Here is a 25,724-nt window from a genome sequence, read left to right as displayed (position 1 = left end):
AGAGAGACAGAGAGAGAGAGAGAGAGAGAGAGAGAGAGAGAGAGAGAGAGAGAGAGAGAGAGAGAGAGAAAGAAAGAGAAAACAGAAGATAATTGCAGATACAGTGATCTGGGACAATTCTGAAGGATTTATGTCAAAGAATGCTATCTATCTCCAGAGAAAGAGTTGTTGGAGCCAAAATAAAACTGTACATAAACTAACGTGAATTTTATTTACAGTTTTATTTGGGGGTTTTGGTTTTATAGGAGTTCTCTCTTACAGTGACCAATATGGAAGTATGTTTTATGTGATAATACATGTATAACCCAGATTAGATTGTTTACTATCTCCAAGAGAAGGGAGGGAGACAATTTAGATCTTATAATTTAGGAAAACATATGTTGTTATTACATGTAATTGGAAAAATAAAATATCTTTGAATAAAAAAAGAAAAAGAAAGAAGACAATGGTATTTGGGGAGGGGAGCAGCTAGGTGACTCAGTGGATTGAGAGCCTTGGGTTCCAATGTGGTCTCAGACACTTCCTAGCTGTGTGACCCTGTCCAAGTCATTTAACCCCTACTGCTTAGCCATTACTTCTCTTCTGCCTATTGATTCCAAGATGGAAGGTAAGAGTTTAAAAAAAATTGCATTAGCCTAGATGAGGGTCTCAACTATGGTGGTAGCTACATAAGAGTAGAGAAGGGGACAGTTATGAGAAATGATGTTAATGATCAACTTTGGGGAAAGCGAAAGTGAAGGGTCAAAAATGGCATCAAAGTTGTGGGCCTGAGTGAATGGGAGGATAGTATAATAATGGGGAAGTTAGGAAGAGAGGGAGAGCTTGGAGGGAAAAGATGAGTCCTCTTTTCACTATGAGATCTCTGTAGGACACCCATTTCAAGGAGTCCAAAAGGCAGTCGACAATGTAAAGCCGGAGCCCAGGAGAGGACTGAGGACTGACGAGCCAGATCTGGGAATCAGCTGCCTGGAGGTGATAATTGCCCCCATGAGAGCCAATGAAATCACAAAGCCAGATAACAGAGATGGCAAAGAGAAGGGAGTGCCTTGGGGGACATCAATGGTTTGTTTATGGGGATGATCTGGACGAAGATCCAAGAAACACCCTGGAAAGAAGCTGGGTAAGAGGAGAGTCAGGAGAGAGGAGACTATTCAGGAGGAAAAGATGGTGTCCAGTGCTGCTGAAGTGAAGAAGGCTGAGGTCTGAGAAGAGCTTTGGCAATTGAGAGATCACTGGCAGCTTTGGAGAGGGCAGCTTGATTGAATGGTAAGGGCAGAAACCTGGCTAGGGAGAGGAGAGGAAGTGGAGGCACTTAATGTAAATAACTTTCTCAAGGAATTTAGCCCAGAGGAGAGCTAGTGTGGGATGGTAATAAGTGAAAGTTTCTTAAGGTTGGAGGAGACAAGAATTATTTATAGGCATCAGAGAAGGGGCCAGTAGTTAGGGAGAGATGGGAGATTGGAGAGAAAGCAGGGGTGATAGCGAGGGCCATCTGCTGGAGGAGACTGTGGGAGAAAGGAGCAAGGCTGGTCTGGCAGGAAGGGCCCTCTCATCATTTGAGTGAGGGCGTGATAGTTGGGGGAGATGTCTGAGGGACATGAGATAAGGGGAAGAAGAGAAGCGTATTGGTGATTTCTTTGGAAAGAATAATGAGTTTGGAGTCAGAGGGCCCAGGTTCAAAACCTGTATGATGTTGGGCAAAATTACTTCTGGATTATTCTAGATGGTCTCTAACCATTCTTCCCATACTAGATCCTGTGATTAAACTGTAGAACAAGAACCTTGAATCCTCTTCCTAAACCCTGTTGTAGTCTTTCCTCCCCCAGGCAGTCTTCCAATATTAGCTCACATTCAGTTCTGGTCCCCAATTATCCTTTTTCTGTCTGTGTCTCCACTATGGTCTTGGGAACTCCTCTGGCTCTCTTTGCCTCTTTCCTTAGTGGGCTGGACCGCGCTCTGCACCAGGGGAGGGGTTGCTTGACATAGGAAGGGGAAACCCTTACTTTCCCTGTCCAGAAAACTTCTCTTCTCACCACAGCCTCACCATTTTCCTGATCTGCTCCCATCCCCCAGCACCATCTTATTAAACTCCTGTTCATACAGTTGGGAACTTGCAGACTCCCCTGGGCTGCCCTTGGAAGGGGGAGGGATGGCAGGCAGTGAGTCACCCACAGCCATGCTGGGGATTGCCAGGTTCAACCCTTTCTCCTTGGGGGACATTTTCCCAGAAATAATTGGAGGAAAGCAACTCCTGTCTATCCTGCCTGCTGGGATTGGAGATAATAATAGTCCGCATTTACATAGTACTTTATTATGACATATACCATCTTCCAGTTTCCAAAGCACTTTGCAGAGATCATCTTATTTAACCTATAAACAACCTTATGAGGTCCGTACGGGAGGAATTGCTCCCATTTTACAGAGAGATAAATTGAGGCTGAGAGCAGTGACAATGTGACATAGTGGAAAAGAATTGGAGTCAGAAGACTTGGGGGCAAAAGCAAGTTCTGTTTTCTATCTCTGAGCATCAATGTACTCATCTGCATACTGAAGAACTTGTAAAGATAACGTCTCAGGTCTCCAACTCCAAATCCTTTGAGGTTAAATGACTTGTCCAGGGTCATATCACTAGAATTAAGGGAATACAATCAAGGAGTATAAATAGACATGTATAGAAACAAAGAGGAAGAAGTAAGGGAGAGCTGCTGACCCTCATTCTGATCTGAAATGATCAAAAGAAGGAAGAATAAACACCCAATACAGTTGGGTTTCCTCGACAGGGAAATAGGAGGGAACAAGGAGAAGAGATAAGAGGGATGGGGAAGAGAAGGCTAGATTAAGGGAGGGATTAGTCCTAAGCAAAGGAAAAATGTCCATTGCTTTTTTTTTTTTTTTTTTGAGGCAACAAAGAACATGAATCTGGGGGAGTGTCCATCAATTAGGGAATGGAGGAACAAGTTATGGTCTATAAATGTGATGGCATACTATTATGTTGTCTGGGGGAGCCAGGTAGATAGAGCCTAGGCTTAGAATCAGGAAGACTCATCTTTCAGAATTCAAATTTAGTCTTAGACACTTACTAGCTGTGTGACCCTAGGCAAGTCACTTAATTTTGTTTGCCTCAGTATATATTGTATATCTGTAAAATAAACTAGAGAAGGAAATGGCAAACCGCTCTACCATCTTTGCCAAGAAATCCCCAAAATGGGGTCATGAGGCGTCAGATATGACTGAAAATGACCGAATACCACCACTACCACCATTGTATTATATGAAATGATGGAGACAATTTCAGAGAAACCTGGAAAGACTTGAATGAACTGATGCAGAGTAAAGTGAACATAACCAGGAGAACAATTTATGCCACAACAAGATAGTAATGAAAATTGAAAGAGTTGGAAACTGAGCAGCAAAATTACTAACAAGGATTCTATAGGACTAATGATGAAACCTGCTGCCTATCTCCTGATGAAGAACAAAGAAGGGAAGGGATCAGTGCAGGCTGAGACAAATATTCTTTTGGTCATGGCCAATGTGGAAATCTGTTCTGGTTGATTATCCATGTTTGTAATGGGTTTTGTTTTCCTTTCTTCTCAGTCAGAGTGGGGTTGAGATAGGAATTTTTGCTGTTTGTAACACATAAAATTTTTTTTTAAAGAAAGAAAGCAAAGAATCTAAGATGAAATAGAGAAGTCTTTTGATTCAAAACCCAATGCTTTTAATACTCATCTTGAATACTTCTTCCCTAATACCGAATAGGGTCATCCTTCCCTAGCATCTCTCCCACAGGATCGGTTTAGGGCCCAAGTAGATCCAAGTTGGGGATGGGGGCAGGGAGGAGACATGTTCCGTTCCTTTTCTGACTGTTTTTGATTAATGCTAAGAGGGTGGAAGCAGGATAGGATGGGACACCGTCTGCATTTCCCATTCCCCTTTTACACCAAACCAGAGCAGCCTTGGGTAGGTAAAAATGGTTCAGAGAATGCTCTCAGGAGTTGGAAAAAGCCTTTACTACAGGATCTTTTTGAACCTACCACCAGCCATCCAAACTCTGATATTCACATAAAGTTTCCAGAACTGAATGGATTTGGGATGTCAGAGATATAAGCAATCCATCCAGCTGTGGACCTGTCTAGGTCTTCTCATCTTATGACTCTCATTCATATCTTCCTGTAAAACCTTCACCCCCAACCAATTTGCTTTGGGACCTTTCTCCAGATCCCTTGATATTGGTTGGCCATCAGGGAGAGGCATAATGATGTAAGCGGAAAATTTCCTCATCAGGAAATCAGCTTTAGCATCTCAGTTCTGACATTTGCCAGCTGTTTGACCTTTACCTCTCATTTGTAAAATGGGGATAATTATACTAACCAATGATTTATATGCCCACGAAAGGCAAAATGATTCAATCCTAAGCTCATAGAAGGTCGCCAATTATATCTTTAATTTTCTTCTTTTAAAAAATAAATTCCATGAATACCTTTTTTTTAATGCCAGTTACTTCTAGATGCAACCTCCATGTGCTTCCACCATTGAACTTTACTCAAATAAACAAATGAAAATTGGAAAAAAAAATTAAAGGACCCAGTGCCGGAGTCTGGAAGTATATATGACATTCCATCTCCATAGATTACCTTCATTCTACCATTAAAAGGAAAGTGTGCTCCATCATCTGTTGGACAGGACCAAATTGGCCAAAACAATTGCTCAAATTTCATCCTCCTTTAGGGTATTTTTTGTTTGTTTGTTTTAAACCCTTGCCTTCCTAAATATCAGTTCCAAGGAAGATATATTAAGGGCTAGGCAATTGGGATTAATTGACTTGTCCAGGGTGACACAGCTAGAAAATATCTGAGGTCACATTTGAACCCCAGACCTCCTATCTCTAGACCTGGCTTTCCACTGAACCACCTCCTCTTGAGTATTTTTTAAAGCTTATATTTGTTCAGCTGCTTCTCTTTTCCTTTCTCTTTATCAATTCATACAAACCTTCCCAAATTTCATTGAATTTCTTAAGATTGTCATTCCTCGTTGTACCATACTGTTGTGTCAAATTCCTACACTAATTGGTCCAGTCATTTCCCAACTGATGGGCTCCCATTTGGTTTTCAGTTTTTGGTGTGTTTTTTCTTTTCTACCATACAAAATGCAGCTAAGAATCCTTGGTGTAATATATGGCAGCTCCTTTATTTCACAGAGGAAGGAATTGAGCTCCAGAGAAGTGTAGTGATCTATGGCAACCTGCACCACTCTGGTAGCAATCTCTGAAGCACTAAGCCAGGACCCCTTCAACCCCCAGTGAGTATTTGCCTTCTCTAAACTCTGGTGGTTTTCCATTCATTCTTCCCTGCACCCATCTCTGAGCCCCAGGCATCAACATTTCTTAGCCTTGAACTTTCTCCCCTTGGGAGCAAACTCTCTGCTGGGTGACAGCTAGCTAACCTCAGTAACTCACCTGCATGGAGTTCATGAGAAGGGGTTAAATCCACTACTCCCCCTCCCTCCCTTCTTGCCCTTCCTCCTCTACTCAGAAACTTGTACTTTTTTTAGGGACTTTCTGGAACTTGCAGCCCCATCTTTGATGTCTAACCTCAGAGACTGACTAACAGTGGGACTTTTCATCTGATTATAGTAGGAGGAGAATGGGAGGAGGAAATTGGGGGGGAAACCGCCTTTCATTATCCATTAAACTATACATGAAGCCACCTAATGTTATAGAAAGGGCATTGGATTGGCTTCAAAAGAACTGGATTCAAATCCCAGCTCTGCTAATTGCCACCTCTAGAACTTTGAGCAAGTTATGACACCTCTCTGCAACTCAGTTTCTTCACCTATAAAACTAGGGGGCAAAGGTTTGACTAGGTGATCTCTAAGACCTCTTCTGGTTCTAGGAATAGCTCTGAAGGTCAGTAACTCTGTCTGTCTCTCTGTCTGTGTCTCTCCTCTTCTTTCCCCCTTTCCTCTCCCTCTTTCTGTCTCTCTCTATCTCTGTCTTTATCAACTTCTGCCTCTGCCTCTGCTTTTTTTCTCTCTCTCTCTTAAACACAGTCACTGATATAGGCAAAGATCAGATCAGCTGCCCTTTGCCTATGGCTTCCTCCAGCACAGTTATTTATTTTTAGCCTCCTCCTCCCTAGTCTGGACCTCCTTATTTTCTTCTTGCTGCCCTGTTCTATGTGGGAGGAAGGATCAGAGAGGCTGAGGCTGCCCATCCTCCAGGAGGTCAAAGATTTGCAGGAGGACAAGCCCACCTAGCTGGTACCACCAACCCCAGGCGGACGGTGGGAGCAGAGAAAAGGAGTGTATGTGGTTGGGGGTGGGGTGGGGGGTGGGGAGGGTAATGGGAAGGGAGGGCCTGGCAGAGGGGCTGGTTTTGAATGGAATTTCCGCTCCGGCTACAAACAAAGGCAGGTTCCTGTATCCAAGTGAGCAGTCTGACCCCACCCACCTTAGCCTCCGAGAGATGTCCTGTCTGCCTCTGTTCCTGCTCTAAGAGCCAAGGTCCTCTTCCAATTTATTAATAACCAGCATTTATATAAAGTGCTTTAGGGATTACAAAGCATTACACCCACGATAGCCTGATAATATGAATAGTGCAAATACTGCAACTCCCATTTTAAAGATGCAGAAACGGAGGCTTAAATGACTTCTCAAGGTGCTGCCTGTGCAGGGTGGAAGGTCCAGTCCTCTTCCCATCCTTCCCTAGTCTCAGCCAGTACTTTGGCCTCAAACACCCCAATCCAAACTCTAACCTTCGAATTCACTAAAGCGTCTGATTTCTTATCCCCCTCTACAAGCTTAAACCAATATAAACGCCTCAAGCACTTTGAAGTCCCTCTGCACAGCCCATCGTCCCTCTCCTACCTCAGACCCAAACTTTATACATGCTATTCTTTTGGAACTTCACAGCGACTCAAGATAAAAAAACTCAATCATCTTTGACTTTGCCCTCTTCCTCCGATCCCCTGCATCAATATAATTGAACCAATTTTAAATGTGAATTGAATTGAATTAATTAAACTAATTAAATTAAATTGAAATTGAGTTTAATCGAATTTTTCAAAAATTTCAAAGACCACACATTTCCCTTTCTGCCCCCCTCCAAGAAAAATGAAACTCCTCATACAAATACACATGGTTAAGCAAAACAAACCCCTACACTGGACAGGATCAGAAATGTACATCTTGTTCTGAATCTGGAGTTCACCACCTCTCCACCGGGCTGTGGTTATCATTCTTCATCACTGATACATTGGAGTTGTGGATGGTCACTGCATTGGTCAGAGTTCTTAAATCTTTCAAGATTATTTTTTATTTTTAAGAACCTTACCTTATCTCTTAGTATCACTTCTAAGATAGAAGAGCTGACAGGACCAGGCAACTGGAGTTAATGACTTTCCCTGAGTCACATAACTAGGAAGTATCTGAGGCTAGATTTGAACCCAGGTCCTCCCATCCAGGGCTCGTGCTCTATCTGCTGTGCAACCTAGCTGTCCCAAAAGATTCTTTTTTTAAAAAGCATTTATCAAGCACCTATCGTGTGCTTAATTTTACTAGGCACTAGAGATAAAAAGACAAAAACGGAAACATCCCTTAAGAAAATGTCATATGGGCAATATATTCATATGCCAGTATAATCTATGCCAGACCATTTACTGCCTGGAGTTGGGGGTGGGGAAGGAAGGGAGGGAGAAAATCTGAATCCTAAAATGTCAGAAAACAATTGTCAAAAATTGTTTCTACACATAAGTGAAAAAGTTTTTTTTTTCAAGAACATGTTATATATAGCCTTTCATGTAGCAATACTGCTACTAGGTCTGTAGCCCCAAAAGATCAAATAAAAAGGCAAAGGATCTACATGACAAAAATATTTACATCAGCTCTTTTCATGGTGGCAAAGAAATGGAAATTGAAGACTTGTCCATCAAGGGGCCAAGGAGAGACAAAGCAAAGGGGACAAAAAGCATAGACCATTTTTTCTAGGATAGAGCTAGGATGATGGGGCAATATATTTTTCTATCTATACCTATATCACCATATATATATATGTATATATACACATATATGTGTGTGTGTGTGTGTGTATTTTTATGTATGTATATAGGATGTGGGAGATCTGGCCATATTTGCAGACAGCACAGAACGAAGATTAGAGTAAAGGATATGATGGAAGATATGAACTCCTGGAGGAGACCAAGAAGCTGCCCATTTTATTTACACCCTTGACTCCAATCATATGGCCATCCTCATCACCTCTCCCCCTAGACTCCTCTAATAGGCTCCTCACTGGTCTTCTTGCCCTCAGTCTTCCTTAGTGATGGGTCAAACATCTTGTTCTTTTCTTGGAGACTATTTGGTGGCTTCTTATCAGCTCTAAGATCTGGAGAGGCAACATGAAATAATGGAAAAGAGGAATAGTTTTGGAGACAGAAAACCTGGATTCAAATCCTATCTCCAATACTTCCAGTTGTGACTTTGGACAAGTTATTTAACTCCTCTTCATCTCTGTTTCTCTATTTTTGTAAGGTGGATATTAATACTTGCATTACTCACCACACAGAATTGCAGTGAGGTATGTGCTTCATGAATCTTAAAGCTCATAAAAATGTGAGTATTATTAGTCTGGTTTAGTGTAAACACTTTGGCTTACTATATCCAAAGCCAGGCAGGCTATGTCTGCCCCCTCCAGGTTCTGTAGAATCTCTGTGAGGTTTAGAGGAATGTTGCCTCTTTTCCAATGTCATTTCCTTGAGCCCCCACTGGTTGTGTTCTCTCATTGATTAGGGTCAGTGACTGTAAGCTTTGTAAAGTGGTTAAATGGAAAGCTTTTCCCAAAAGGGATATTTACTTCCAAAGGGATACTTTACTTTCACCTCACAGCTAACCAGGCTTCTCTTCACACATGTTTCATAAACTAGAACCAGGTGAGATATTTCCCTATATCATTCATAGTCTCTCATAGCTGGTGCCATTGAAGGGACACTATCTACATTTTTTCAGACTCTCTTTATACTGGTATTAGAAGCCCCTTACAATCTGGCTTTAAGTAACTTTTCCAACATTATTTCACTATATTCCTCTTCATATACTCCATTTTTGATCCATACTAGATCACTAGCTATTACACCGATGTCCTTGAGAATAGGGATTATTTCGTTTTGGTCCTTGTCTCCCAAGCACTTAGCACATAGTAGATGTTCAATAAATGTTCACCTTTTCTTGCCTGAAACTAGAGACAACTAGGTGGAGCCACAGTGCACATATCCCTTTGACATGGAGTCAGGAAGACCCAAGTTCAAATCCAGTCTTAGACATTTGCTAGCTATGTGACTCTGGGAAAGGCACTTCACCTTTATCTGCCTGTGTTTCAATCATAAAATGGGATAATGATAGTTCTTAGTGCTTGGCACATAGTAAGAACTTAATAAATATTTGCTCCTGGGAACAGCTAGACAGCTCAATAGATTGAGATCCAAGTCTACAGATGGGAGGTTCTTGGTTCAAATTTGGTTTCAGACACTTCCTAGTTGTGTGACCCAGGAAAAGTCACTTAACCCTCATAGCCTACACTTACCACTCTTCTGCCTTGGAACCAATACACAGTATTGATTCTAAGATGGAAGATAAAGAATTTAAATAAACAAACAAATGCTTGCTTGCTTGCTTGTTTCCTTCCACCAAAACTTAGTTCTTCTGACTTCAAATTCACTGCTTTTTTCACTACACCACAGCTAAAAGGTCCAGCCCCACTAGTTAAAAACAGGGAGGGGAAATGAGAGAGAATAGGGATATATATGGGAGGAATAATGGAAGGCCCTGAGACAACTGCTGATGGATGACAACTTGGTACCTAATTTGATCATGGCATAGTGAGAAAAGAATTTATAGCTGTAAGAGACAGCCAGGTAGCAGAAGGGATAGATAGCAGGGTCCACAGTCAGGAGGACCTGAGTTCAAATCTGACCTCAGATAATTCCTAACTTAACCTCATTTGCCTAGCTCTTGCCCTTTTCTCCTAGAGTTGTTACTAGGACTGAAAGTAAGGATGAGAGGAGAGAGAGAGAGAGAGAGAGAGAGAGAGAGAGAGAGAGAGAGGGAGTCAGAGACAGAGAGACAGAAAGTGACAGAAAGACAGAGTGACAGAGAGAGACAGAGAGAAAGGAGAGAGACAGAGAATGACAGAGACAGAGTGACAGAGAGAAAGGAGAGAGGAGGGACAGAAACACAGAGACAGAGAGAAAGGGAAGGGGAGGGGCAGAGAGAGAGACAGAGAAAGACAGAGAGAGACAGAGAGACAGAGAGTGACAGAGAGACAGAGAGTGACAGAGAGACAGAGAGAGAGACAGAGAGAAAGGAGAGAGAGGAGGGACAGAAACACAGAGACAGAGACAGAGAGAAAGGGAAGGGGAGAGGGAGGGAGAGAGAGACAGAGAGACAGAGAGACAGAGAGACAGAGACAGAGAAAGAGGAGAGAGAGAGACAGAGGGAGAAAGAGAGAGACAGAGACAGAGACAGAGAGAGACAGAGACAGAGAGAGAGAGAGAGACAGAGAGAGAGAGAGAGAGAATTAAAGTTGTGTGTTCAGAAAACCTGGGTCTGAGATTGAATTGCTTGGCAGCCTGGGATAGGGGAGGGAAGGAGAGAGGGAAACAATTTGTATCATATCACTTCAGAAAACGTATGTGGAAATTTGTTATATATAATTGGTAAATTTTTTTAATAAATAAAAAGTAAAAATCAAAAAAAGAAAAAAGAAAACCTGGGTTTGAATCTGAGCTATGCTATTTATTAAATCTCTGGCTTTGGGTATGTTGATTCTCCTCTCTGAGAGGGGCCTGAGTTTCTCCATCTATATAAAATGGGAGTGAGGGGTGTTGAACTTCTTAATCTCCAAGGCTTATCCCAGCCCTGTGTCATAGAGTTTTGGGAATATCTTGAGTTGCTGTTTCTGTTTATTTTATTTATTATTTCCATTTCCTGCTTTCTGTGTTCTTGGCACTATAAAAAGTCAGGAACACATAAAGTTGCTTTGGTGCTATGAGCTCCTGAGGGTTGGATATGAGGCAGGAGGACTGCATGAAAAGAGCACAAATGGTGATCACCTTTGGTTTAAGGAAACTCTGACTCCTGCAGAATTGGTCTGGGGAGTCTAGGTGAAAGGGGATCCCATTAAGTGGGCATGTCTAGGGACCTAGGACCAGATATAAGCTCCTGGTTGAAGTCTAGAGAGAAAAAGCACTCTGGTACAGGAGAAAGAAGTCAGAAAACAGGAGTACAAATTCTTCACTTATCTGTAAAATGGGTATAATGATGCCACAACTCACTTCTACCTAGTTCACAGGCTTGTCCTAGCTCAATGATGCTTTAGCTATACAAATTTGAGTAATGATTCTTTCCTAATCATTATAGGAGAGAACAGGCAATGCAGCCAGGCTTGTTCACCACCTCCAAAGAAGAGCAGTGCTTGGAGATCTCAAGATGTAAATAGGAATGGCTGGGAGCAGAAGAGGAAGGATGACTCACTGGCCCTTTGCCTGGTATCCCCAGCTTTTCCATAAACTCTAAGATCTTAAACCTTTCTATTCTCTGCCCCTCCCCATCTTCCAGCCCAGTTCCTTCAACATCCTGTCAGTTGCAGAGAATGGGGCTGGGGCAGCCCATTCCAGGGGATGCTAACTGGTCTAGTTAGATCTATCAGATCACTTCATCCAACCTCCTGGAAGCTAAATTTCCCACATGGAAACTTTTCTTCTCAATGATCAAGAATGGTCTTTTCTCCTATCTCAGTCTCAATTTCTAGCTCATCAGCTCTTTCCTTTTTGCCTTTAGGTCTGCTTCCCAGTTTTCGTGGCCCTCCCCTGGTCCTGCTCATAACCCCAAAATCTCCATATCTCTCTGACATTGTGAAGCCTGGAAAAAAAACAACCAAATACAGGAATTATCTCTGGCCAAAGATGGAGAATCTCCCTCGCTCTAGACTATACTGACTTGGAGTTTGGGGGAGGGGAAGCAATTATTAGGTGGATATCAGAGGCTGGAAAGGATCAATCAGCTACAGTGATATATATAGCCCACTAGGGACCTTTCCCACAGATTTTCCTTTTCCCTGGGTATCTGGCACAAGATCTGTAAATTGGTGCTTGGAGATCCTCGATGGACTTATATTGCTTTATACTCTGTAACTTTTCTCCCAATGGACTTTGGGAAGACACCACAATCTGAGGGCAGACCAACACATATGGGAAAGAATTTTATGAGGGTCCCTAGAGGTGTGGGAACGGAATAAGTATTTATTAACACCTACTATGTGTCAGGCACTGTACTGAGAGCTTTAAAAAATATAATCTCGGGGCAGCTGGGTAGCTCAGTGGATTGAGAGCCAGGCCTAGAGACGGGAGGTCCTAGGTTCAAATCCAGCCTCAGACACTTCCCAGCTGTGTGACCTTGGGCAAGTCACTTGACCCCCATTGCCTACCCTTACCACTCTTCCACCTATAAGTCAATACACAGAAGTTAAGGGTTTAAAAAATAAAAAAAATATATATAATCTCATCCAGGCCTAGAGATGGAGGTCTTGGGTCCAGATTTGGCCTTGGATAATTCCTAGCTATATGATCCTTGGCAAATCCCTTAACCCCCATTGCCTAGCCTTTGCTGCTCTTCTGCCTTGGAACCAATATATAGTATTGATTCTAAGATGGAAAGTATGGGTTTAAAAAAAGAGAGAGTTCACTGGAAACTATGGCAAGAGCAATACTTCAGCTGAATGATAAGGTCAGAGATCAGGATGCAAAAGTTTTTTTAAAAGAGTAAGAGAAGAGAAAGTAGTCATCAAACTGAAAATTACTTTCTTAAGGAGTTTAATCAAAAACAAGTGGGGAGACACAGGCTGGTTTTAGAATGATTGTCACACAGCCAGTTCACTCTTTGGCTTTTTGGTTTGGTAGAACCAGCCAGAACTTTTGCTCTGATAGTATAACTCACAGATCTATGATTTACAAGTTTAATTTTTAGGAATTTAAATTGTAAATATTAGAAATACAAATGATATACAAAGGAAAATATAGGTATAAAGGAAGCTGATTAATATTTATTAATAAATTGAATGGCATTTCATTTTTATAAAGGGTAAAAATACACACACACACACACACATATGTAATTTCATGGAGGCAGCTAGGTGGCTCAGTGGATTGAAAGCCAGGCCCAGAGACAGGAGGTCCTGGCTTCAAATCTGGCCCCAGACACTTCCTAACTGTGTGACCCTGGGTAAGTCACTTAAGCCCCATTGCCTAGCCCTTACTGCTCTTCTGCCTTGGTACCAATACAGAGTATTGACTCTAAGGTAGAAAGTAAGGGTGTAAAAAAAATAATCTCATTCAGTAATGACAATGGCAATGATGATATAGTATATGCTGAGTATATGCTGAGGCTTTCTGAGTTTTTCCTTGGGGTCTCTGGATATCCATTAGGGCACCACTCTGAGATGTCCCTCAGGAGGTCTCAAACCTTCATTCACTTTTTTTTTTAAATTTTAAACCCTTAACTTCTGTGTATTGACTTATAGGTGGAAGATTGGTAAGGGTGGGCAATGGGGGTCAAGTGACTTGCCCAGGGTCACACAGCTGGGAAGTGTCTGAGGCCAGATTTGAACCTAGGACCTCCCGTCTCTAGGCCTGGCTCTCAATCCACTGAGCTACCCAGCTGCCCCCCTTCATTCACTTTTAATCTTTGCATATCCTTACATTCTATATTCTGGGAAAAGGCAATTATTATCAATTAATAATCAATGAAAATCAGTTCATCCAAGAGCACTGTCCAATTAAATCAAGCGTTTGCAATGTGTTGGTCACTCTGCTAAGTTCTGAGAAAACAACGGAAGCCAAAAATTAAAAATAAGATGACAGAAAGATAGCTCCTACCCTCACGGAGTTTACTTACTGAGGGGGAGAAACAAGTTCTAAAAGGAAGCTGGAAATGGGAGTGCAAGGAAATAGAAGACAGAAGTCCGGACTGTCAGGAGCAGGGCTTGGTGAGGAAGGGAGAAATGAACATGGCTGATCTTGGACCCTTCCTTAAAAAGGAGGTTCTGAGAGGCACTGACCAATCAGGGAAGGGACCAGAGGGGCACAGCATCTTCCAGGGTGAGAAGGTTTGTTGGAGGCTGGTGGAGAAAAAAAGTCTGGAGGGTTAAGCTGGGAGTCCTAGGAAGAGTAGAGGAGTAATTAAAAAAAAATAGATTCATATCCTGGTTCTGTTCCCTACTTACTGCCCGTAGAACTTTGTATGAATTCTCTGTGGGTCTTAAGTTTCCTCATCTGTATAATCGGCAGTTAGGTGGTGCAACGGATAGAGTGCCTGGGTTGGAGTCGGGAAGACCTGAGTTCAAATATGGTCTCAGGTATTAGCTACGTGACCCTGGGCAAGTCACTTAATCTTGTTGGCCTCAGTGTCCTCATTTGTAAAATAATCTGGAGAAGGAAATGGCAAACCAGTCCAATATCTTTGCCAAGAAAATCCCAGATGGGATCATGAAGAGTTGGACATGACTGAAGAACAACAACAAAATGAGGGTTTGACTGGAGTCTAGTTACTAAATTATTTCAATGATGCCCTTCCAGTTCTAATAAACTGAAATCTACTCTGAGTAGATTTAATGCACCCTGCATTAATGTGGACCATAGGATCATAGATTTAAAGCTGGCCAGGGTTCTAGAAGTCAGCCAGTTCAAACATCTCTTTTTACATATGAGGAAAGAGAGGCCAAGAGAGGTTGAGTGACTTGTCCTGTGGGAGCTCACTATCTGGTTGGGGCAATTACAGAAGACATCCTGTAATGAAAGGCCAAGCTATTCTGGGTAAAAACACTAGATGCTGAGAGAGTTCAGAGGAGTGAGGGATCAATGTGGCCTCCTCCATCCCCTGGCCATTTAGTCTCATCTTTGTTCTCCTTCCTTTCCTAATGCTTTAGAGGACTCAGGACAACTTCCCATCTAATTAAGTCCATAAATGCTTTCTTACTCTCTCCATTCTACTCTGTTCTCATCGTGTTCCAAATCTGGCCTCAAGATGACAAGCCCTCCCCATCTCTAGCTAGGATCCCACCCCCAACTTCAGACATCTGAGTATGTTTCCTGGGTTTTAAGATCCCCTAAAGACATTTCCCAACCTCCCTTGGGTCCCTGGTCCCTTGTCTCCAGCCTGGCTCGGCTGGGAAGTTCTTCTGCATATCTAATCTCAATATCTGCCTTTGGCCTGTTTCCCTGGTGGATATGGGGAACAGCTGGTCCCTATGAACCGTAAATCTTTGTAGACTTGGACATAGATTCTAATTCCTTTCCCCTTTCCTCAGAGGTCTGACTTCTAGCTCTTTCTCAATCTCTGTGTCCCTCCTCTTCTTCCAGGATGGAGCAGAAGGTTGTAAAGTAGGTCAGCTATGGCTGATTAAAATGGAGAGAAAAGCAGAGAGACTCTCAACATCTCTTACCTTCCCACCTCTGATTCCACGTCTGTTTTCCCCCTCTAGAATCCTGATCCACTCTTCCTTTCTCCCCAAAACCCTCCCGGATGAATCCTTTGCCTCTCTTATTCTCTTTTTTGCCCACCGGCTCCACTCTCAGCTGCTTAGCCTTCTGACCTGGTTTCCCTCTCCTTGACTTGTTTTTCTTTAAGTTCTACACTTGGATTTTTTTTTTAACCCTTCCATAATCAGAGTCTGGAAAGTCATAGTTTTCACAACTGATAATGAAGTGTCAACAGAGGAAATGAAACCACTCCACATAGCAGCTGAGATAGGACAGAAACAACCAAATCCTCAAAGCACTTGTCTGGTTCTGCGATAGCCAAATCATTCTCCATCCCTGTGGAGGGATGGCCCCAGCTCCTCATTTAGAGAGCTCCATTTCTTTTTTTTCCCCTTTATGTGCCTTACGGCTCCATGTCCATGGATGACTCCATTTCCCAGCAATGGGGGGACCAGAGAATAGCAGGAGTGGGTCTCAGGAGCTCTATCTGTTTTCCTCTTCTGACTCCCCCAAATATACAGAGCACCTTCTCCTCACAAACCCTTCCATCGTCACTAGGAATGAGTTCTACTTTCGGGCTTGAACTATCTTTTCCAGAGCCTCTCACTCTCCCATCACCCCCCCCCCCCCACTTACTGGGGTAAGAGGGAATGACTAGAGTCCACAGCCTTTGGGAAGAGAATAGAAGTGAATTGATTAAATAAAATACTTTAAAGAGCTGAAAAGGACTTTGAAAATTAAGCCCTCCCCATTTTAGAGCTTAGGACACTAAGGCTCCGACCAGCGGCATCATGAATTAGGTTAAGTGACAGAGCCAGGGCCATTCTCCTGCCTTGGAGAGTCATTCTTGACACCCAGATGCTACCCTTGAGCAGCTGGGGCTCAGGGACTCCCCTCAGCATCTACCCGCAGCCTCACTTGGAGCAGGCAGTCCTGCTGAGTTGGTGACTGGATTTGGTGACTCAAGCCCCCAAGGAGGGGAGACCTAGGACAGCCCACCCCCCACTCCATCCCCATCCCGGGGCCAAGTCAGGGAACTGGAGTCCCGGCTGCGCTGGGCTGGGTTGGGCTGGGCTGGGCTGGAGGGAGCAGCGGATGTGGGAGGCTTGGGGAGGGGGTGCGGGGGAGACCGGAGGGAACGGTCAGCTGGCGAGGAAGAGAGGGGAGGCGGCCCCACAGACAGGGAGAGCGCGCTCCATGTGAACGCGTTTGGCAATAGGAAACGGTCTATTAGAGGGGAGGGAGTGGCGGAGCCGGGCCAGGCAGGAAGGAGCTGGAAGAAGACACTTTCTAACTCCTGCCCCTTCTCAGTGTGTCCCGAGTGCCGGCTGGCCCTCAAAGCGCCCCCCGGGACCCGTGGGGCTGGAGGAAAAGGTTCGAAAGCGTCCCCACCCTGGCCCGGGGCCCCCGGGGGCCCCAGGAGCCCAGCGGGCAGCCGGGCGGCCCAGCATCCGCAGCCCAGATCCAGAGAAGGAGGAGGTGGCGGGGGCGGGGGCGGAGGAAAGGAGCTGGCCCGAGGCCACATCTCCCCCCAAGGCCCAGGGCTGCTAGCCCTTGAGCCCCAGCCCAGGGCAGAGCCGGGAGGTGAGTGGGGGTCAGCACTGGGGGAGTAGAGAGGGGACTAAGGGTTCGTTGGACCATCTCCGGGCGTGAAGCCCATCTGTGATCTGGGAACGGGACATCCCAATTCCCAGAGAACCTCAGCCTTTCCTACAACTTCAACCCCTGGGCCTAAACTTTAGCCTGGGGGGTCGCTAGCACAACCCTGAGGCTCTGAAATTCCCAAGATCATCCCTCCCACCCTAGTCCATCTCTCTCAACCGAACAGGCCAAAGTCCACTTTCTCGATGGTCCCATCATTGGCACCAAAAGGTCCATTTGCAACTTTGCAGCTGTCATTGGGCCTTTCCAGGGAGCAGGGCCACTTAGCTCCTAAAGCTGGACCTGGGGCTTTGGGGGTGTCTGCCGACCATGTTTGCTTCTTGTCCATCTCGCCTTCCATCATTCTTGGCCCTTCAAGGGTGAGTCCCTTTTGGAACACTTTGCCTCTTCTGCATTTATTCCACTTGCCCATCCCCAAAGGCCTAAGCCCTGCAAGGCACTGAGAACAAGAAGCTAGTTTAGGAGTCCTCATCTCAGGGATTGGGCAGTCAACACAGGTAGAGAGTCAAAGGACGAGTACATGAGCAACTAGGATAGAAGGGGGGAGAGAGAAGGGCAGGGTGGAGATGGAGGAGATGCTTAAGAAGGAAAAAAGCACTGTAGGCCAGTTGTGTGTGGGGAGACAGTGGCAAGGAAGATTTCTTGGGGAGGTGGAGGCTTGGAAAGAAGGAGAAATTAAAAGGCTGGACAGGAGTGGAGGTATCCTTTTCAGGTATGCCTTATGGTTACTGTATTATAGGTAGAAGTCCTGTTCTATAGGAACCAGAATAAAATGGAATTGGGAGGAAATATTATTGGGAAATATTTAATGCAAGAAATAAAAATGCTATGCAACATAGATAATGTTAATTTGTAGTTTTCTTGGTCAATATGCCACCAATATTACCTTATGTATGATTTAGTGGTCCCAGTTTTTTTTTTTTTTTTTTTTGTGAGTTTGACACTTCTAGGTAAAGAACCTTGAATGCCAGGGCCAAGAGTTTCTATTTTATTTTGGTAGGTGATAGGTTGCTACAGAAAATTTTAGGGTAAAGGATTAAACAAAACTACAGTCATTTTTGGAGTGATAACTTTCTGAGGGCTTCAAGGAAGACTGTAGAATTCAACAGGAGTTCCTTTCTGTTCTATTGGCTCTACAGGTTTTTTTTTTTTTAAATACTGAGTCCTGAGTGTGGGCAGAATCAAGTTGGTTTCTACCACAAGTAGTGACCATTTCCTGGCCTGGGAATTCTGGCCTCTTCTTGACCTTTACCTTAATTAACTCTTCTCTGAAATTTCAGGGCCCTCTCTTAGTTGTACCCACAATCTGACCCCATAACTTTCATCTCATAGCCACAACCTTTTTATTGCCATATGAGTAAAATGACTGACGGTTAAGTCCTAACTCTGATACTGTTTGTGTGACCTTGGGCAAATTGTCCTCTTTCATCCTTAAGTTTCCTTATGATGGGCAAGATGGTCTTTGAGTCCTCTTTCAGCTCTAAATTCTAAGATTCTATGGCCCTTCCTCAGAGACAGTCCTGGAGAGGACCAATATCATCTCCCATAAAACCATTCCCCGTCATCTTGGGATACTCTCCTTCCCTGACTCTCCCTGACCACCTTAACTCTGCAGAACAGCATCCTCTGTGTAGACTATCCAATAGACCATCATACTTTCTCCTTTTCCTTAAGAGACAAGAACATATGCCTGGTTTGGGCACATTGCTTTTCCTCTAAAGGCAGTTTAGGACTCTAGCCAGAGAGGGCCATATTATAAGTCCTATGTAGATAATGGATGCCACCCGTCCTTTTTCTTCTAGTTAGCAATTAGCCTGACAAAGTGACATGTTGGTGCTGTGAGGTTTACACTTCTTTCAATAGGTCCCTGTCCTGGGTGGAGGGTGGGGAGGGGAAGGACCCAGGACAGGAAGATCCCAAGGAAGGGAGAACAGAAGTCTTGAGTATTTTCCCATCCCTAGCATCTTCCACATCTGAGCCTTTCCTCTCACTCCCATGGCCACCACCCTAGTTGAGGGCCCTCTTCACCCCAAGATGACTGCAGTAACTGCCTTTTAATGAAGCTTCCTGCTTCCAGTTTCATCTTTTTCTCCAACCCACCTTTTAGAAAGCTGCCAGAACAATCTTCCTAAAGCTCAGGTCTTATCCTTGCTCAAAATCTCTAGTGGGTCCTTTATTTCCTCTGGAATAAATAGAAACTCCTCCAACTAGCATTTCAGCCCTCCCCAGTTTGGCTCCAACGTGCCTTTATAGACATCTCATATTACCCCCTTTCACTCACTGTACATTTAAGCCAAACTGGCCTGCTAGTGTTCCCAAAATTCCATCTGCTGTCTTTATGCCTTCCCACAGACCTTCCCCCATGTCTGGAATGTGCTCCCTCCTCTTCTCTGCCTCTCAGAATCCTTAGTTTCCTTAAACCAGTGCAGTGTATCGGATAGAGGGCAGGGCTCCAGTCCTGCCTCAATACCTTGGGTTGGATTCGATGACCTCAAAGATCCCTTCCAACTGCAAAGGTTTAGTCTGGCTGAAGAGGCAAATTAGGACTGGATTTAGGGTTTCTGTGATCCCTTCCCACGCCTCCTCAATCCTTTTGTACTTTTAGCCATTGTGGGAAACACTAGGGAATAGTGGAAAGACTACCAGACACAAGGCAAGGATCCCATAGAGCCATGTTGGTGAACCTATGGCATGTGTGCCACAGGGGGCTGCTCCCCCCTCCTCCGCATGTGCCTGAGGATATTTCTTCCATCATCCATACCTTTGTCCAGCAGGCCAATGGGAGCTCTTCTTCTCTCCCCTATCTGGGGTAAGGCAGGGGCTCACATGTGGTATGAAGGCTGCAGTTTGGGCACTCAGTCTCTAAAAGGTTTGCCATCACTGCTATAGATCATAAGTGTGCTAAGAATGTTTAACAATAGGATCTCCTAGGGTTAGGGGAACACAAATATATCCAGATATACTTTAAAGTTTAATCTACATCATTAAATTTTCTCCATCATTTTCTCTCATCTGGAAATCAATAAAGTAATATATCAGGCTTTAATTTGCAGCATTTGCCAGTTTCCGAGGTACAGTTGTTCATATTGGAAATTTAATAATCGACTGTTTTGAGGGTCAGCTCAGATGCTACTCCTTACAGAAAACCTTTCCCCTAGTTAGTGCACTCCCCATCCTCAAATTCTTTTGTTCTGACTTATCTGTGGGGTCTATTTTGTATCCACAATGTCTTACACTTAGTAGGTGATTCATACGTTTGATGATGGGTTTACAGATGGAAGGCACATTAGAGAATCTGTCTGCTGTCTAACTGCCTCAGTTGAGGATTCCTGCCTACTGAACATTCTCAGTCTGGCCAAGGGAAAAGGGGCAGGCAAGAGAAGAGACAAACTCTTCCACCCTAAGACCTTCAACCCCAGACCTTGTCTGCCAACACACGAGCCTTTCAAGTGGCTCATCTCCATTTTCCAGAGAAGAAATCTCAGTTTCAGGAAGATTCAGCTACTTACCTACTGTCCAAATATCTGAATCAGGTCTCAAGCCCCAGCCTTTGGATTGAAGTCCAGTCCCTGGTGCTTCTCAGAGTGGCTAAAAAGCACAAAGGGATTAGGGAGAACTGGAGAGTGCTCATGGAAGACCCAAATCCAGGCCCAATTGACCCCTTCAGGCAGACTGAACCTTCAGGAGGGTGGCTTTTGGCTGTTAAGGGTATGAAGAACTTTTTTAAACCCTTACTTTCCATCTAAGACAGAAAAGCAGCAAGGGCTAGCTGATTGGGGGTAAGTGACTTCCCCAGGGTTATACTGCTAGGAATCTCAGGCTAGATTTGATCCCAGGTCCTCCTGCCTCCAAGTCTGGTGCAAAATCCTAGGGGTTGGGAAGAAGAAGGATTTGGAATGTGGCTATTATAAAAGGATCAGGCATTCAGGCCTAGCCTTGTCTAGTCCATTTTGGTCTGATAGTCTCTGAAATAGAGCCTTTTCCCTGTTAGCTGGTGGCACAAGGCCAATGTGAGGAAGGTTGCAGAGCCTTCTTTTACTTCCAAGGGCTCCCCAGGATCATCCTCTCCTCTGCAGGGGTGTTTGAGGCTCAAATGAGATAAGATGTAAAGCACTTTGCAAACCTAACCTACTATGTAAATGCAAGGAACTGTTATTGTTTATTATTATTATTATTATTATTATTATTATTATTATTATATTCTTATTACAAGCCTCAAGTCTGGCCATGACTTCATTATCTGAATCTTCTACTATATTCCTCCAGAGTTCAAGTGTTTATAGAGCAATACCAGGGAGTGCTTTCAGATTTAGAAAACATTTCCTCACAAAAACACTGGGACATGAGTTGTACAAGTAATACTAGTTCCATTTTATAGCCGAGGAAATTCGGTCTCAGAGAAAGACAATGACTGGCCTAGGCTCATGTAGTCAATAGTTGTTCAAGCCAGTATCCTAGGACTTCTGACTCCAAATCCAGTATTTTTTGCCACTGATAACATTCCACCCTCCACCTGGAACCTTTGGTGGGCAGTTTGAGCAGCTTTTTAAACATACACACACACACATACCAACTTCAGGTTACATCCCACATCCCTGGCCCAGCATTCCCACTTCTATTCTCTAATCTTTTTTTTTATACTCTTACCTTCCATCTTATTTTTATTTTTTTAATTTTTTTTAACCCTCACCTTCCGTCTTGGAGTCAATACTGTGTGTCGGCTCCAAGGCAGAAGAATGGTAAGGGTAGGCAATGGGGGTCAAGTGACTTGCCCAGAGTCACACAGCTAGGAAGTATCTGAGGCTAGATTTGAACCCAGAACCTCTCTTCTCCGTGCATGACTGCTAGTCACTGTGCTACCAAGTCAGACACTCCACCCCCCCCCACTAATCTTTTTTTCTGAAGTTTTAGACTTCCCCACCTACCAAGCTCTATATTTATTAGCTGTGGGACTGTAGGTGAGTCATTTTTATTCTCTAATTATATACACAGGTAGCCCTTCCAAATCTTGACTTTTCCCATTGTGATATATCAATATATCAACATAAGAAACTAAATGGGAATTTGGGAAGCTGCAGATGACATGCAAAGGCCAGCAGACAACACAGAAATTCAGCCGTCATTGTCAAAAAAACCCCCAAATCCATAAAAGACAAAGAAAACAATTCAGACTTCTTCTTTGGTACCAAGTGAGGGCCAAAAAGTTTTCCAGCAACTTTTCAGGCTGTTCCTTGAGTCCACCCTCAGAAAGGATTGCGATTAAGAAAAGGGAGGTCCAGGAGACTCAACTGAAAATGAAGATCCGGCTCCCAGTTCCATTTCCTCCATCAGCTGCTGGCCTGAGATGGGGGTGGGGTGAAGCCAGGAGGAAACAGAGGACCTCCCCCACCTCCAGCCCCCCAGGGTCCATGCAGCAAGAGCTGGGTACAGAAGCCATCCTTCCTCACTCCATTCTCCATTCAGGGGGACCCCTCACCTCCCAGGGCACACCTGGACCTTCCTCAAAGAAAGCCCTTCTCCCTGTGGATCTCCATCCCTCTTGCTGCAGTCTCAGGCCATAATTATAATTCACCAAGCATAACTTTGTATAGTCTTTGATCTCAGTCATGCTCCTCACTAAGAGACATTGTGATATAAAGTACTGGTTCTGGAGTCTGAGGATCTGGGATCAAATCCTGCTGGCTCTGCTATGATTTTAGCACATCCCTTTCCTATGCGGGGACTCAGTTTCCTCATCTGTAAGTTGTTGGTGTAATAGGTGGTTGCTAAGGTCCTTTCCAGATCTATATCCTATGACTTAACAACTCTGATGTGGTTGGATTATTAAATCCATTTAAGAGATGAGAGTAGTGATGCCAAGAAACACTGACAAAGTCAGTCAGTTATTCAGTAAGTGTCAGGCACTAGGCTAAGTGTTGGGGATACAAAAAGAAACAAAAGATGATCCCTGCCTCCCAGGGAGCTTACAATCCAACAGGAGTGACTGCATGCAAAGGGAGCTAAGGATGGGATACTTGGGAAATGATCAACAGAGGATAAGCACTGGAATTCAGAGCAATTGGAGAAGACTTCCTGTGGAAGATGGGATTTTAGTTGGGAATTAAAGGAAAGGCTTGTTTCCTTTACACCTACTATGTGCTAGAACTATTGAATGAATGATATAGCTGGGGCAAGAATCCTAGCCTCCACTGCACCATGCTGTCTTCTACTCATGCTCTCTTGTCTTACCTATTTTATTTTATTTTAACCCTGAACTTAAATGACACCAAATAAAATGAGTTTTCCATATACATATTAGAATAGAGTAAGATCGTAAAAGAAATTACAGGTATTCATTACTTAAGTACAGCTTTTCTTTCTTTTTAAGTATAACTTTAGTCTGTAGCTTTTAAGGCTATCCTGTTTTTGCCCTTTTTTGACCTTCCCTGTATTATAAAAAGATGTCTCTTTTCTTTCTTTTCTTCCTTCCTTTTTTTCTCTCTCTTCCTTCCTTTCTTTTTCTACCCTATCCCTATGCCTCCTCATCCACTCATCCATTCCCTACCGAAAAAGAAAAACAAATTTCTTATAACAAATATGCATGAGGGCAGCTGGGTAGCTCAGTGGATTGAGAGCCAGGTCTAGAGATGGGAGGTCCTAGGTTCAAGTCTGGCCTCAGATACTTCCCAGCTGTGTGACCCTGGGCAAGTCACTTAACCCCCATCGCCCACCCTTACCACTCTTCTGCCTTGGAGCCAATACATAGCACTGACTCCAAGACGGAAGGTGAGGGTTAAAAAAATATGCATGGTCAGAACAAATTCCTACTTTGGCTGCATTCAAAAATCAGTCGCTTTTTGCACTGTGAGCCCATCACCTCTCTGTCAAGAGGAGGATAGAGTGTTTTTAGTCTACAGCGCTCTAGAATCCCAGCTGCTTGATCAGAGCTCTGGAGTATGCCAGAATTGTTTTGTTTTGCAATCTTGCAGTTATTGTATAAATTGTTCTTCTGGATCTGTGCATTTTCCTCTGCGTTAGTTGATCTACTTCTTTCCAGTTTTCGAGGACTAATCTTTCTAATCTCTAAAACCATCTATTTCGTCATCTCCAATATTTGATTTAATTTTGTTGTTGCTATTCAGTCAATTCCATTGTGTCCGACTCTTTATGACCTTATTTGGGGTTTTCTTGGCAAAGATACTAAAGTGGTTTGCCATTTCCTTCTCCGGCTCATTTTGAAGATGAGGAAACTGAGGCCAATTGGGCTAAGGGACTTGCTCAGGGTCACACAACTAGTAAGTGTCTCTGAGGCCAGATTTTGAACTTAGGAAGTTGGGTCTTCTTGACTCCAGGCTTAGCATTCTATCCACTGTGCTACTTGGCTGCCCTTTGATTACATTGACATGCCATAAATATTGTTTAGCCATTTCCTAATAAATGGGCACCCCCTTTATTTCTATTTATTTTTTGCTGCTTTTTTAAAAGGGCAACTATGAATAATTTGGGGTATGTGGATCATCTTCCCCTTTCTTTGATTTTCTTGGAGTATCTTAGAACCTGATAGAACAAAGAGTGTTTCTAGGTTAGTGACTTTTCAAATACTGTTCCAACTTACTTTCCAAATAGCCAGACCAATTCATAGTTGCCCCAAGAGTACATCGGGGTAGCTGTTTTCCCATATCCCTTCCCACATTTGCCATTTTCCTCTTTTGCCGTGTTTGACAGTACGGTGGGAGTGAGGTCACACTCTGAGAGGCTGTCATTTCATTATACGGGATATCAGACATTGGGGGATTTTATCAAATGGCTGTTGGTTGCTTGGATTTCTTTCTCGTAGAATGCCCATTTGATAAGTTTTCTGTCAAGGCCAAGTAAGAACTGGGATAGTTTCTGAATCAGGAGGAAGTGGTGGGTGAGAGTTTGGGCTGGGACTTCAGGTTGGGACTTCAGGGACTTCATGCTCCTCTTCAACCCTGCAACCTCCTAGCCAGCCAAGGCCACACTAAGAATTTGTTTCACTTCTCTCTCCCTTAGCAAGGGCCCCCATCCCTTCCCAGGATGAGTCAAGAGCCTGTTACTAAAATACACGAAGGGGAGAGGGGGTCATGGAGGGAGTCCAGAGAAGGTACACTTGAACTCTTGGTAGCCGGGTGGTTGGGATGGGGCAGGAGTAGGACCATGTATGGTTTCCTTCTGATTCTCATACTTCTGACGTTTGCTATTTGTCTTGCAAGAGTCACATCAACTCCCTAGTTCCTTCAGTTGGAAAATGAAGGGTCTGGGCTCCGAAGTCCATCTCCAGATTGAGGACTTTATGGTCCTAGGATCAAGGGAGCCTCTGCCTTCTGACCCTAATTCATTGGATCACATGATTCAAAGCTGGAAGGGACTTTATAGAGGTCATCTAGTCCAACATCCTCTTTTTCCATTTGAGGAAATGGAGTTTTCTCAAGTTCACCTAGGTAGTAAATAGCAGCTGAGATTTAAATCCAGGTCCTTTGTTATTGCCATAGTACATAAAAGGGACTAAAGCAGACTCGGAAGATCTTGTATGACCTT

General features: G+C 43.8%; 1 protein-coding gene across 1 annotated transcript in view; it reads left to right on the top strand.

Annotated features, from left to right (window-relative positions):
- ANKRD33 (ankyrin repeat domain 33) overlaps window positions 1-17,259 on the top strand; it is a 23,943-nt gene extending 6,684 nt beyond the window's left edge. Inside the window, exons 5-6 of the mRNA XM_044679252.1 lie at window positions 16,836-17,108; window positions 17,219-17,259. Coding sequence (XP_044535187.1) covers window positions 16,836-17,108; window positions 17,219-17,259 — 314 coding nt within the window. The remainder of the gene's footprint in view (window positions 1-16,835; window positions 17,109-17,218) is intronic.
- Window positions 17,260-25,724: the final 8,465 nt, after the last annotated feature.

The sequence above is a fragment of the Gracilinanus agilis genome, chromosome 5 (genome assembly GCF_016433145.1).
Source record: "Gracilinanus agilis isolate LMUSP501 chromosome 5, AgileGrace, whole genome shotgun sequence".
Classification (NCBI taxonomy): domain Eukaryota; kingdom Metazoa; phylum Chordata; class Mammalia; order Didelphimorphia; family Didelphidae; genus Gracilinanus; species Gracilinanus agilis.
This window is presented reverse-complemented; position numbering and strand designations above follow the sequence as displayed.